Below are 15,566 nucleotides of genomic sequence, written 5' to 3' on the forward strand. Positions count from 1 at the left end.
TGGATGCTAGCAGGCAAAATGAACTATTATCCCAGAAAACACTGGCCTACAGGCCTCATTCCCACTTTGGTCAAGCTCAGACTCTTGGTTGTTTGTTTGTATTCCCTCTTCTCCCCTCACAATCACACATCCTGGAAGGAGACTGATAATCCTACATAGTACCTCTAGCTGAATGAAACTCAGTAATCCTGTCAGACAGTCTTCCATTGTATCTACAGTTTGTGTTTGCTTTCCTGAATGCAATTTCAGTAACTTCTGTATTTTGTACCAAAACATTGGATTATACCTGTATTTTGCATTAATTTAGGTAAACCTTACTTAAAGTTGCCAGACATCCTCTGGCACCAAAAAACTAATCTGCATTTTAGCTGACCCTGCTAGCCCTGTTTACCTGCATCCTGGTTGATTAAAAGGAATTCCCTTCATTCATACCCCAGTTACCTGTTGATACATTAAAAGCAAACACCCAAAGTTACACATTTATCCCCTAAACATTCTGCTTACACATAAGCAACTTTTCAATATCCTTAAATACTAAGGAGGTTTGACTAGCAAATGTTCACTCTTCTGAGTGCCATAACACAGGGTCGCTCTCCGGGGTGCCCACACACACTGCTCACAGAAACTGCTGCTCACAGACTAGACGTCCAGACAGGTAGCTATGTCTTGTGCTTTGCACTCTTTCTCTTCCCTCACTCCCCTTGTTCCCTTCTCTCCCCATCTTTTGCTAGCAGCTAGGGTTGGCAGAGCAGGGATCGCTGAAATCCCTCCCTACCATTCTCTTTCTGATTTCTTCGGATGCACCAAATACACTCGCACAACACTGCACTCACCACTATAGGACACTCTGGTTAGGGCACTACAACAGTCCTTTACTGATTTCTTTTAGATATCTATGTTGTGTCCCTTTTAATGAAGCTGTAATCATTTATTAGAATATTTCTCTCAGTCTCTTCTTTAAAAGGAATTTCTGCAGAATGCTAGTTCACATCCAGTTTAAGGTTCCAGAGTTCCAATAGAGCAGGTATACTAATTCCCCTAAGCAACTAAACCAAGCTCGTTTGGTAACAGTTGGGGCAGAAAAGTCGAGAGAGGGGAAATCACCCCCCTGCCCATGATCTGAGACGGCAGGGTGAAAAATTGGCAGTATGCTTTGCATACCACAAGGGATTAGCGGAAGCAGCACCAGGCCTGTTTGGCCACCGATCTTAGAACTGACTTTGGAGTGGGAATAAAGGAGACAAAAGAATTGTCTCCTCCTTACAAAGGCATCTCCAAGGGTAGAAAGCAAAGGATTTCTCATCCTTCCCAGGAGCTGTAGATCACTGTCACTACATGGGGGAACCGAACTAGGTAAAGAAAAGCAAGCTTGACCATTGCAGGTGTATCAGTGAACAGAAATAAGAAGAAGGAAGAAAATTCTCCACCTCAAAGCTAAAAATGCTAGCGTGGAGTTGTCCAGGTGCAAAAGATGGGTAGAATATACAGGAGCTCTCCATCAACCCAGCCCTGTCAAACTGCCTTTTAGTTAGCCAACACCACACTGCACCCCTAGAAGTCCGTGCCATGTACGTGCACCCCTTAATTGCTGCCATCCTTGTCCTTCCATTTTGTAATTAACAGGCTTTTGTTAGAAAATAATAGTCTTTGTCACTTAACTACAGTGAGCCAGCCTGGGATTTTGTAATTAGCACAAGTCTCACTCTATCCTGTTAGTATCCTAATAGCTGTTAGTCTTCTGATATAGAACATAAAAGTTATGTTCTTATATATTAATTGGCAAATCTATTCTAATCCAAATCATCATTGTTAATTAAAAAGTACAGAAAAAGGGTACAGCACAAACACATACTGGTCAGCTCTCTATCCCTACAACAATGGCCCAAAAATATTTGATAAAAGGTCCTCAAACTCACAGCATGATTTAAACATTCCAAGCAGTGTCACCCTTAGCAGAAAGAAAAACAGTAGCAAGTCCACCCAATGCTAGTTAAAAGAAACACCAAAAATGTACTCACCATGCATATGATTGTTTCATCCCAAGGTTTCACTCTATTCAGTGTGAGCAGCTTTTCCACCAGGCCAATTCTGCACAGAAGCCAGGAAAATACCAACAGCAGCTCCCTGCTCCCCTCTGTACCATCAGAAGGAAGTTGAAAAAATTCCAGTCTTCTGTAGCCATGGCTCAAGACTATACTTTTGACAAATCTGACTTGGGTGCCTAAGAATCAAATAAGGTAGAAGTTGTCACTTTACACAGTTTCCAAGTGACCTGATTCTTCAAAAAATGAACCTATATAACAAATTCACACCATGAGTAGGTTACAGAAAAGTGCAGATGGAGAAGAGGAAGGTAACTTTCCTTCTGATTTCCTATCTCAGGCTGATTTGGATGCCAGCTAAAATACTGCAATCAAAGTGCTAAAGCTCTATAGTTTACTGGAAGGCTGATCAGTTTCTGAAAGACGAGTGATGCGGGGGGAGAATTTTTAGGCATCCAAAGCAAAAATCTCCAGAGTTCCAAAGCAATTGCAACAGTTTTTGCATATTTCAGGAAACTGCTAACCGGATAAACAGCCATCTTTTAAGATTATCTTCTATTTAGCAAGGGGGAGCAACTGCCTGTATTCAACTCAGCATGATATCTTTTTCAATGGCTGTTTACTGGTGTCTCCCTTGTGACTTTTTTTTTTAAGATTGCAAGCCCTTTGCGAACACCAACTTTCTTGGAAGCTCATTTTGCTACATAAACAGCTTACTGAAATTTCTGGTGGTGGTGTTCATGAAAAGCTGTATATAAATATTCTTATTATCATTATTATTAGCAGACATCCAAGCCAGGAATAGAACTTCAGAACTTCCATTGGCCTGATGGAAATAATCCAGGAGTAAGCAACCAGGTGGGTCAAGCAGGAATTGAGAGTTGGCAAATACGGCTGGCTTGGAGGTTTCAACTAGCAGCCCTACCTCCTGAAGAACTTGCATATCTGATGCAAAACCTACTTAGATTTCCCAAGAGGCTTGCTTAATATTCCCAGGAGCCAATCAGCCTGCAGCTAGTCAGTAGGCACAGAATGGATAAGGCCAGGGTGATTCTGCCAAGATGCTTGAGTACTTCTGTATCAGTGACTATATCTGGTATTATGTATGATCCAATATTTTTGTTACTACAAAGTATAGCAACCTTTTGTAAGCATGACCATGCAATCTTATATTAGTCAACATATTTGTTTAGAAGTTTTGCTAGTTTTCGTCCATTAGCAGCTATACTGTATGTAGATGTTAGCCCAATATTTCCAGTGTCTATGTACACTTTGGAGGAATGTCTGAATTGAACCAAACCACAGTACTGTGTGAGGACTGGGAACAAGCTACAGGTTCCCTTTCAGTTTCTGGCTTAGTAACTGCTCTTTGCTTCAAACCATGGTTTATGATTCTATTTTGGACAGCTAACTATGTTCTGCCAGTTTTGATGTCACTGCAGACTAAAGGTTAGCACCATACAGGAGTACAGTGCAGAACTCCACGCCAAAAGGAAAACTGTATGTATGGGTGAGGGAGCCAGCAACATTTTCTAGTTTTGTACACCACAGTTTGGAGGATCATAAACGGAGTCATTGCCATTCTTGGCATTCATCCAAGGCTTCATTTTCATGCTTTCTGTTTATAGAAAGAAACAATACTACCAGCACAAATACTACTCACAGCCAATTCTCTACAGCTCTAGGCACATCTAAGCTTTTGGATGAAAGAGTTTAGGTGTGTCCAACTCTACACAGGATTACAGCTGAAGTCCACATAGTAATTTACTACCTGTGTCAGCAGGCGCTATCCATTCTCCGTCTTGGATTTGTTTCAGCAGAGAGTACAGCAGTTTCCAGAATGTTATACTCTATGTATGAGAAAGACAGCAGCATTCAGAACAGTATGGCCACTTTTTTTTTTATCTCATGAGTCAACAATACAAAAAAATCTCCCCTATTAACCCATTTTTGCCCAGTCCACAGGTGTACACATTTGGTCCCAGTTGCGTATATGCAACGTTGGACAGAAATGCCTTAAGTGCAATTCATATCATTTGAACAACTGAGGCACCAATAAAAAAAGAAATACACAACTGTCACACCTGCCCTCTTTGACCCTACACCAGGACATGAAGTAGTAAGAAGAAAGAGGTGTAAACAAACCTGTGGTTTTCAAATATGCAGCTCACCCAATGCAGGTGACTGCTGGCAGGTTCAGAAAAGACAAAATTAAAATTCTTCTTCACACATAATTCATACAGTTCTATGGCACAAGATGTGGTGCCAGTCAATGGCTTTCAAAAGGGATTATAGAGATACACAGAGGAGAAGACTATTAACCACTATTATTCACAGTAGCTTAAACAGAACCTCCATTATAGGAGGCAGAATTCTTATAAATAGGAGATGGTGGGGGCAGCTGCTGGTTGGTTGGCAACCTTCAGTCTCGAAAGACTATGGTGTAAGCCTACAGCACCCAGTATTCCCAGGCAGTCTCCCATCCAAGTCCTAACCAGGCCTGACCCTGCTTAGCTTCCAAGATCAGATGAGATCGGGCATGTGCAGGGTAACAGTTGCTGCAGCTGCTGGCTGGTCACAGTTAGAATGCTGAACTAGATGAATATCCAGCAGGGCAGTTTCTTATGGCAAGCCCAGGTCAGCAGTTACACCACTCATTGCCCCTTCCCTTATTTTATGGAATGCTGACTTGGATGGAAATTAGCATATACTTCAAAGAATTCTTTTAAATTTAAAAAGAGATTTTCACTGAAAACTAGTGTTATGCATCACAGGAAAGGCAATGAAGCAGCAGAAATGGTGCTATTGCACAAGCATGGCATACCTTCTAAGAGCCCATGTTGCCTCATTTTATAGGCCCCACTAAAAATTTGAGCCATCACCCCAAATATTCATTTTTTTAAAAAACTGGACTTCTGCTATATTCACTTCTCTCACTGACCATTTGCATACAGCTTATTCAAAACGACCAGTTAGCAACACACACCAACACCCCCCCCCCCACAATGCTTGGCTCAATACCACGTAGTTTCTCTGTAGAAAGCTCGGATTTTAAATTTTAACACCTAATTAGAAGTTACACACTGACGTTGCAGAATGCATGTACAGTGGTGCCTCACATAACGAAATTAATCAGTTCCGAGAATCCTTTCGTTATGCAAAATTTTTTCTTGCGCGAATCACGTTTTCCCATAGGAATGCATTGAAATCTAATTAATGCGTTCCTATGGGCAAAAAAGGTCAAAACGAAGTCAAATTTGGTTTACAAAGTGTTTATTACGTGCTCTTTAAAGGCATACATACTGTACAGAGGATTTCTAAAATTTGAAGCATACACGAAATTTTTAATTTTTAAAAAAATTCGTTATGCGAAGCACGGACCTAAAAAGTTTTCGTTACGCAAAGCACGGACCTAAAAATTTTTCGTTATGCAAAGCACAGCCAGAAATTTTCGTTATGCGAGTTACCAAACTCAATCGAAAAACTCTTTCATTATGCGAGTTTTTCGCTGCGCAGGGCATTCGTTGTGCGAGGCACCACTGTATTTATCTTTGCAGTGAACTCCAGCCATCTATAGTATGTGTATACTATGGCACATGCATAAGTACATATACATCTATAGTATGGGTGGAGTTCAAGCAACAAGGAGTCAGTGGGAGTAACTTCCGTGCAATACAGGCCACAGCAGCTCTCATTTTTAGACACTAGGGCAGTGAATTTCAACCTTTTTCATCTCATGGCTCACTGACAAGGCACTAAAATTGCCAAGACACATCATCAGCTTTTTGACAACTGACAAGGAACGCCACACTGACTGCAGGGGCTCGCATCCCATAGTGGCCCTACTAACAAGTGACCCTCGCCAAACTCTGGCGCCAAACTCTGGCACACCCACAGACCACCTGTGGACACCAGTGTGCCAGAGCACAGTGGCTGAAAACAACTGCACTAGGGTTTGTTGCTGGGGTTATTCCTTGGGCAAAATGAGGATATTTCTCCCCGCCCCCACACCAGGCCCGTAGCCAGGATTCTAGAGGGGGGCGACCATTTTTTCAGGGGGGCAGGGGCAATCATGTTGGGTATCTATACTGGTGTGCAAAATGAAGGGATAAGTACGGAGAAACATCAAAGACCCGTAACTCCCCCAAATTTCATGAAGAGAAAATATTTTTGGGGTTTATTGAAACATGCATTCATTAATGAATGATATTATGAATGATATCAATGAATGATGATCATATTCATTAGCAATGTAACAATAATTTGCATAGAATAAATGTATCTCTATATGCCATATAAAATGTATTTGTCCACATAGAAATAACATGCAACATATCCTTTCATTTTACATACCAGCATAATACATAGGCTTGCATCCCTGCAAAAGTAAAACATATCACTGCAAAGCAAGTAATGTTTGCTTGTATTGAAAGCCTTTCATTAGCCGATGACACATTGCTATAGCATTGATACATACTAAAATAAAATTTATTTACTTTACATAAAAGCAAGAGGAAAGATATGCAAGTCAAATAAAGTAATGCCACTGGAACACTAGTTTTTTCACAATATTCATTACTTTTAAAAACCAAAGTACAGAAGATTTTAATTATTGAATCTACCTAGTAGAGCTGAATTCTTCTATTTTTCTGAGAGTTGAATCTCCTTAGAATCAGGGGTGGATCCAGTGTCTGTGTAGGGGGGAGACCATGAGCATTATCTTCAGAGCCCAGATCAACCGGCAGGTAGATCTGGGCTCCTGCCTGGACTTGGGAGTCCTGGTCTACCAGCCCTGGGTATACCTGGGCTCCCACCTGAACTCTGAACCCAGGTGTACCTGCTGTGTAGACTTGTGGTCCCAATTGTGCTTATCGCCTCTGTGGACATTTGCTGGGTGGGTTGACCTGGGCTTCCACCTGGACTTGAAGCCCAGGTCTACCTGCTGGGGCTACCTGGGTTCCTGATTGAGCTTATAACCTCTGTGGCTATTTGCTGGGCAGGTAGAACTGACTCCCACTTGGACTTGGAGTCCAGGTCTACCTGCATGGGTAGACATGGGCTCCCAATTGAGCTTATAGCCTACATAAGAACATATGAAGAGCCATGGTGGATCAGGCCAAAGGCCCATCTAGTCCAGTTTCCTGTATCTCACAGTGGCCCATAAAATGCTTCAGGGAGCACAAAGGACAGCAAAACAAAACCTTCATCCTGGTGCCCCCCCCCCCTGCATCTGGCATTCCGAGGTAGCCTACTTCAAAAATCAGGAGCTTGCACTTGCCTATCATGACTCGTAACCCATGATGGACTTTTCCTCCAGAAATTCATCCAATTCCCTCTTAAAGGCATCTAGGTAAGATGCCATCATCACTTCCTATGGCACAAAGTTCCACAGACTAATTACACACTGAGTAAATAAATATTTTATCTGTCCTAACTCTCTCAACACTCAATTTTAGTGGATGTCCCCTGGTTCTGGTGTTATGTGACAGGGAAAAGAGTATCTCTCTCTATCCACTCCATCCATGCCCTGCATAATTTTATATGTCTCAATCATGTCCTCCCTCAGGCCTCTGTGGCTATTTGCTGGACTTGGAGCCCAGGTCTACCTGCTTGGGTAGACCTGGGCTCCAGATTTAGTTTATAAGCTCTGTGGCTATTTGCTGGGTGGGAAGACCTGGGCTCCCATTCCAACCAAACTCCTTGGCACCTGCCCAGTGGATGTTTCCCTGACACCCGATTTTGCTCTCCATCCCAGTGGGTGCCCTTCCATGCTGGCAAGACAGTTGGGGTGGGAGTATGCACCCATGGCCTCCCCTGGATCCACCCCTGCTTAGAACCTTTTCCACACTTAAGTTCTTGGTTCTCTTTAGCGCAAATGCTTTCCATGCTTTCTCCACCAGAAAAAGGGTCTCCCCAGTCCCCAAGCAGCAGCCATTAATTTTAAAAACATATATGAAAGGCAAAAATCCCACCATAATATCTCCAAACAGAAACGTTTCTCCCTGCCCCGCCACAGCAATGCTTTGTAGTAACTAGCATGTTCCACACTAGAAGAAATAGTACCCTCCCCACCCCCTGCCAATACAAGTAGAAACCTCTCCCTACCTTCCTTGTAGCTACTCTAGATCAGCCCTGCTCTCCATCATCCCCAACTGATGCCAGACTAGACAAAAAGAGGACAGGTTTGGAAAAAATTCTAGGGGGGGCAAACTGCTGGCTCAGGGGGGGCAAAAACCTCCCGGGGGCCCCCCTTAGCTACAGCCCTGCCCCCCACACACCTGGGGTGCAAGTAAAAGCCAGGTTCAAGTTTGCAGCCCACTCTCAATGCAAAGCTGTAGTAAGGATGAGGGCGCTCCTGAGCATGTACAAAGTGTAACAAGGATGAGGGTGCTCCGGAGCATGTACAAAGTGTAGGGCGCTCCTGAGCATGTGCAAAGTGTAGTAAGGACGAGCGTGCCCCAGAACATGTACAAAGTGTAGGCGCTCCTGAGCATGTACAAAGGGTAGTAAGGTCTAGGGCGCTTCTGAGCATGTGCAAAGTGTAGGGCACTCCTAAGCATGTACAAAGCGCAACAAGGATGAGAGTGGTCCTGAGCATGTACACTGTAGTAAGGACGAGAGTGCCCCTGAGCATGTACAAAGTGTAGTAAAGACTAGGGCGCTCCTGAGCATGTACAAAGTGGGTTTCATCCGCGACAGCCCTCCCTTTCCCCTCCCACCCACCACTTCAGGCCGGTCGAATTTGGCGAGGCGGAAGGTTTCCGGAGAGACAAGAGACCCAGGCGGAGGCAGGCTCAGACGCAGCGCCTCGACAGCCCCCGGAAGACGCGCCGCCGACTGCCGACGGTCCATCTCCGATGGCCACGGCCACTCTCTCCCTCGCGCCTCTCAGTCGAATAGCGGCGCGGAGTTACTGCGCATGTCAGGAAGTGGAAGCGTGGCGCGCACGCGTAGTAGCCGTCCTGAGGCTGCTCTTCTGCCTGCGCCCTCACCCCCCCCCCAGGAGCGCGCGCGCGCGCAGTGGCTGCAATGGAACGCTCTGCCGGCTCCGCAGGGCGCGCCGAATCGAGCCACGGATCGGAAGGTGCTGCAAAGTGGAACTCGCTCACGTGCTCTCCCTCTTCCCTTCACACGTGACGTTCTCAGCCGCAGACACGAAGCAGTGCGCAGCCCCGGTGAGACCTGCTCCTGGGCTGCGCAGGCTTCCCTTCCAGCAACCGCGCTCAGCATCGCAGTCTCACAGCCCAGTCCTGTCCACACTTTCCTGGGAGGAAGCCCGTTAACTCTAATGGGACTGACTGCTGAGGAGACACGCATAGGGTTGGGCTCAGGCTGCAGTCCTATGCACGCTTTCCTTTGAGAAAGCTCCATTGAACACAATGGGACCTACTTCTGAGTAGACAAGCATAGCATTCTGCTCTGACAGCCCCATCCTCTGCATGTCTGCCCAGAAGCAAGTCCCATTAGAGTCAGTGGGGCTTCCTCTCAGGAAAGTGTGACCAGGACTGCAGTCTCAGAGCCCCATCCTGTGCCTGTCTACTCAGAAGCAAGTCCCATTAGAGTCAATGGGGCTTCCTCCCAGGAAAGTGTGGAGAGGATTGGGACCAGCCCCAGCGTGGCAACCCTAGATAGATGAGAAGCCTGCCTGATACACAGCCCAATCCTATCCATACTTTCCTGGGAGTAAGCCCCATTGACACGGGACTTACTTGTGAGTAGACATGCAGAGGATTGGGCTGCCTGCCGCCAAAAAAGAGCAATGAATGGCTCAGCTTAATAAATGCCATTTCTGCCCAACGTTGCATATACGCAACAGGGATCATATGTGTACACCTGTGGGCTGGATGGAAATGGGTTAAAAGAGGTCAAGGCAGCAAGTCCCTGTTTTGATAGCCAGTTTTGCAGAGGACTGTTGTAAAGTAGAATTGCACATGATGGGGCTCCCCAAACTGGGGTGCTAGTGCAGACCCATTTCAGTATTATTCTCTAATCAGATCAAGGCACTGATCTGATCTTTAACAGGAATGGTATAAAAAGTTAATATGGTGGGAACAAGAATCCATTAGGGTGGCCATCATGGACCCCAGAAGAAGCAAAACAGTTTTCACCCGCCTCTATCAATTGATAACGGGGAGGGAGAAGGCATCTGCCCTGTCCCCACTGTCCAGCCCACTGCTAGCCATTTCAAAATAGAAGGTTGTTTGAAATATTGTATGCTTGTTTGAAGGTAAACACTGGTGCTGGTGCCTTTGGTTGGGCAAGCAGAACAGTTGAGTTGAAATTCTTGGCCAAAGCTTGGCTGCAGCAATAAAGGAATCTTCTGAGCAAGAGAGAACTCTTAAGGAGGGCAGCAAGAGTGTATGTATGTGGGTGTCATGGATGTGGGAACATGAACACACACTGCTTTCTTACAGGGTGATCTGATACAAAGAGGGACAGAGTGCTCTTTGTCTTTAACTAGTGTATAGAAAAGGGAATTTTGGCAGGTGCAGCTCATCCTGGAAGGGTTTGAAAAACTGAACCTGCCAAAATTCCCTTTTTTATACAATGGTTAAAGGTATAGGCACACTGTGCTACATTGTACCTGGTCACCCTGTGTAAATATAGAGCTGGAGGAAAGGAGAGGAGAACCTATAGCTAGACCCCCCCCCCCCATGTGAGGTTTATTATATAGGATGAGAGATGCAACCAGCTCCCAACAGGAAACTCAGGCCTAGTTCTCCCCTCTTCTTGCTGTGGGAGGACAACATGCTGATTCTGGAAAAAACAAATGCCCTTAAAGGTGCTACTTAAAGGAGGGCTCCAGCATACCCTTTCACCAATTAGTCAGACCCAATATCTCTGTTAGGGTATTTCACACACACCCCCTCTGCAAGAGTAACTTATTTAACATATATGCTGTGTGGACCCTCCTCAGTTGCCACAGCAATCAAGTGTTTAGAAAACCTTTCAAAATGGGATTCCAATTTTGGTAAATATATAAATATCAGAGGTAGATTAGAATTTCATAGTGTAACTGTAGATAATTAACCATGACATTTTTTTTAAAAAAGTCACTTTCAGCCTGCATAATCCTCATTACTTATAAGAATTCTAGAAGATATTCTAGCTAGAGTGTGACAAAACAGATTTCACTCCAAACAAATTGCAAGAAATTTTTCTTTATTTCCTGTAATTTTGTGGTTTACACTCCATGCATGTGCTGGAGCTAGTTTTCCCTCAATGCTTTCAGTTTAGACTGCAGTGGCTCACATCCAGGTGACCCCTTCTATGTCAACAGTGGATCCACATACTAATACGTTAAGGGTAAAACCTTTAATTTTGCTTGGGCCCCTGGAAGACAGTATATTGCTCATGTTAAGTTAGTTGCAGAGCTGGGAGTTGGCCTATACTGGACACAATGGGGCTCTATTTTAAAGCAAAAGATTAGCACTTGTGTTTTTCATACATGCTTTTTTTTTTTTAAAGAAAATGCTTATTGAGAGTCGCATGCCATCACCAGTTTAAAATGAAAGCAATCATTGAACTATAACTTTTTCAAAAAGCAAAAAGAAGTTTAGGAGAGTATGATTTCTGAGTGATGAAGAAAGAGTAGTTACTAGGTTGTATCCAGAGTAAGTGAGTAATGACTCATGACTAATTGGTCTCATTGATTTCAATGGTGCTTAATCACAACTGACTTTGAATATGCAGCACTGATGGATCTGGCAGCCTGTGATAAGCCTTTTTCTCAACAAGTATGCTGTCTATCCTAACTCCATTTTGATTTCTGACTGACAATACCAGGAGCAAGGCAAGACTTTGCTCTGACGAGAGGGATATCATGCTGATCTCTTAGGAGGTCATGCTAATCAAGGGCCATTGAAGGGAAGGAAGGTGGTTGCACTGCAGGGCGTCTGTGCTTCATCAAAGGTCTTGCAAATTTTGCTGCAGAAACAAGTCTTGCTGCATACGAAATTGGGATTTCAAGTTACCCAGTGACCAGGTCACCTGGACAGCCAGGATGCTTCTCCCATCAACAATCTGAGCTTCGGTGCAGCAGACACCTTGCTATACCTTCACAAATTTCTCTGATTGGGGTACAATCAAGCCTTTTGTGCGCTCCTGGAAGGACACACTCAAGCCCAGTCAAGTCCAGGAAACAATGCTGCATACCTAAAGAAAAGCTTCAAACTGCTTTGTCCACTCAAAAATGCTTTTAGGCCAATCCTATCTAACTTTCCAGAGTCAATACAGCCCCAATGCAAAGGAACAAACTTTCCCTTCCCTTAAGGAGGCCTCCCTGACTGATCCCCCAACTGAAGGATGCAGCTCATCAGCAGCAGAAAATTGGATAGGATTGTGCCCTTTGTTTCTTTTGTGCAAAATCCTGTAACACCCCACAAGCAGAATTTTGTCACTTTTCTTGTGGAAGTGCCTATGGTGCTGATTGTTTTAATCACTTCTCAATCCTTTGGAGGTGTCCAAGCTGTGTGTTTGGAGATGTCCCCCCCCCCCCAATAGAAGCCTATCTTTCCTGCAAAGAGGATGTGTCCATGCTGCTGTGCATTTTGATGGGCTCTTCCTATAGGTTCCCTCCATTTTGGGGTACTTCCTTCTTCATTGAAAGCCTACACACTATCTGCTTTACAAGGCTGGCATACAGTCTGGAAATCTCTTGATTTGTAGTCGCCCTTAAAGGAGTTACCCAATGTTGGGAACTTGAGTCACTAAAAAATGTGATTTTGGGTGACTCAGCATGAGTCGCACACGTGCAAGACTCTGAAAAAGACTCAGGGCCCCTCTGATGCAGCACTCATCCCCACATGTGCAGACTCTAGTCTGCCTGTGTCTGGGGGTGCCTGCTTACTGTTTTCGCAGCGTGGAAAACCTCATGGGGCAAGGATTCTGATGGCAAGTAGGAGGGAGTGCCAGCCGGGAGGCAGGAAAGGGATTGTGGGACTGGACTCTCTTTTCCCATCTCTGATAGGAAGGAACAGATGATCATTGGACAAACAATGGACATTCTCATATTTCCATTGGCTGAGGGAGGGCAGGAGGAGGAGCAGGGGAGGGGGAACCTCACTGAATGAGCAGCTACAGAGGACCTACTTCTGAGTAGAGCTGCAAGGATCAGGTTGTCCTGGTAAGCCTCCCAGCTGCTGCACATGACCCTCCTCCCTCTTGCTGCTTCTGCTTCATCTTTCCCCTGGCTGGCTGGCTGGCTGGGAAACTCAGTGCAACAGTCTCTTGCTCCTTTCTTTCTTCCTTTATCTGCTGCTTGTCCAAGATGCTGCTATTTACAATTATGTCTCATCACTGCAACCATTTACTAACTGGTCTAACTGGTCTCCTAAGCTAAACACCCCAAGTCCTCACTTTTCATCATTTCATTATAAAGTAGATGAGAAAAAAAAATCTATTCCCAGCTACGGCCATGTCTGCGTGGGTTTTCTCTGGCCCAGAAAACTCCCACCTATTTCAATGTTTAATGTTAGAAGTGTTTTGGGTCTTTCTTTGGAGGCTTCGTGATGTTGTTGTGACCAGAAACACTGTAGAAAGCAACTCTTGTTTACGTACATCAATTATTAAAGGATGGTAAAACTGGTTTTGTTGTAAGTCATTTCGCTTAACGTTACACTTTCCAAGAATTTAACTTTAAGGGATGGCTTACTGGAACTGAAAGTAATCATGCCTTCTTCTTCATATTTCTTAATAAACTCTTCCTTGAAAAGCTCAAGTCTCATGGTTACTTGTAGCCTAATTTGAGGCACTTCCAGGTTGTTCGCACTGCTTATGCTAGTCAACCATCCCCAAACTGACAGACACTGCTCAATTTGACACCTTGCTCTGTACGTATTGCTAATTTCCCCAATTTTGAGTCACTGTGGGTGCACAAATATGAAGACATATATGTTTGTGTGAATGATGAGTGTTGGCAAAAAGCTTCATCATCAGCATGTGTTCCTGTAGTTCAAGGAGAAACACACTCGCATAATGAATCCATTGCTTCCTGCAGTGCTGCTCTAAGTCAGTGAGATGTAGGCCAGTCACACTGTACACTGATAAGGCACACACCAGGAGTCAAGCAATGTAAGCATGGCCAGATGTTTGGGCAAACTGGATTGCACAGTGTTCTCTAAAGCTAAGCAGCAGAGGCAATGAAAATGCAAAGTGTCTCTTTTTCCAAAGAGCATAACCAACTCTGACCCCTGGGGATCCTGTTTTCCTTGATGTAATGCTGGATGTTCCCAGAGGCCCGGTTAAAGTTTCCAGAATTGCTTTCAGTAATCTCCTGGGAGATTGATGCCAATCCCTAGAGACTCCAGGTTGGCAACCCTATTTCTAAAGAATGGCAAGAAACAGAATTTTCACATGATGCAAAATCAAGATCTACACATTTTAAGTTCAAACACATAAAATTATTATTCTATAATAGTAGGGGCATGGCTATGGGACTGTTGCAACAAGCTCCACCACCACACCACTGGACTTCAGCCAGTGCTGGATAGTTACGCTGTCTGCAGCACAGAATCCAACACTCACAATTACAGTTGGGGAAAAAAATGTATGTATGACTCATTTTAACAACATTGCATGCGATTATTTTGTCCATTAAATAAGCAGATATAAGAATGCACCTGCAGAAACAGGCAATATTCATCACATCCCATTTGCTCAACTTGAGCTCCCTCCTCTAAATACACCCCCAGAATCCCTGGCTGTCCTAAAAAAATACAGTTGTGGGCTTGCAATGACTGCTGCTTTAAGAACAGATTCTGCCAGATTCTGATTGGAAACCTACCTTGCTTCCTCAGAAGCCTATTACAGAAGCCTATTACAGAAGCCTAGTACAGAAGCCTATTACAGCATGAGGGTTATACACAAATTGTTCTGACGGTCTCAGCTGGCTTTGACCCCCCCTCCCCCATGTGTTGCTTTCCACTTGGAACAATACTTACATAGCAAATACAATTCAGCTGAAATAAAAAGCCTAACTTGCATGTAACCCCTGCAGTGATTGTTGCAAGTGGTTATAAATTACAGTTTCCCCCCATGTATGGCTAAGAACCCCCATGTATGGCTGAGGCACTTTTTCAAGTGGGTGCTCCTTTTTTTAGCAGGGGGAGAGTAACTGGCCCACCTCACCCCAGCACTGTCTGTTCTAGGGGCTGTCTGCTGGCGTTCTTTTGCATCTTTTAGATTGTGAGCCCTTTTGGGACAGGGAGCCATTAGTTATTTGATTTTTCTCTGTAAACTGCTTTGTGAACTTTTAGTTGAAAAGCAGTATATAAATACTGTTAATAATAATAATAATAATAATAATAATAATAATAATAATAATAATAATAATAATAATAATAATAATAATAATAATAATAAATTTCCCTGGGACTGTAGGAAGGGCCCCAGACTCAGATTAAATACCTTAGAGACAGCCCAATGTTCGTCCTTCAGGCCCTGAGAAATGTAACTGAAAATAGATATTGACGTGCCACATTAATGCATTTATTAGGGTAAAAATACACCCTGGAGTGCCACAAA

The 15,566-nt window shown here is 44.1% G+C and overlaps 1 protein-coding gene across 1 annotated transcript in view; it reads right to left on the reverse strand.

The window, feature by feature from the left end:
* The window catches only part of TEDC1 (tubulin epsilon and delta complex 1), a 33,114-nt gene extending 24,220 nt beyond the window's left edge, over positions 1 to 8,894 (reverse strand). Inside the window, exons 1-3 of the mRNA XM_066624524.1 lie at positions 8,766 to 8,894; positions 3,814 to 3,892; positions 2,019 to 2,221 (exon numbers count right to left, since the gene is read on the reverse strand). Coding sequence (XP_066480621.1) covers positions 2,019 to 2,221; positions 3,814 to 3,892; positions 8,766 to 8,894 — 411 coding nt within the window. The remainder of the gene's footprint in view (positions 1 to 2,018; positions 2,222 to 3,813; positions 3,893 to 8,765) is intronic.
* Between the last annotated feature and the right edge of the window lie 6,672 nt (positions 8,895 to 15,566).

Source organism: Tiliqua scincoides, chromosome 4 (genome assembly GCF_035046505.1).
Source record: "Tiliqua scincoides isolate rTilSci1 chromosome 4, rTilSci1.hap2, whole genome shotgun sequence".
Lineage (NCBI taxonomy): Eukaryota > Metazoa > Chordata > Lepidosauria > Squamata > Scincidae > Tiliqua > Tiliqua scincoides.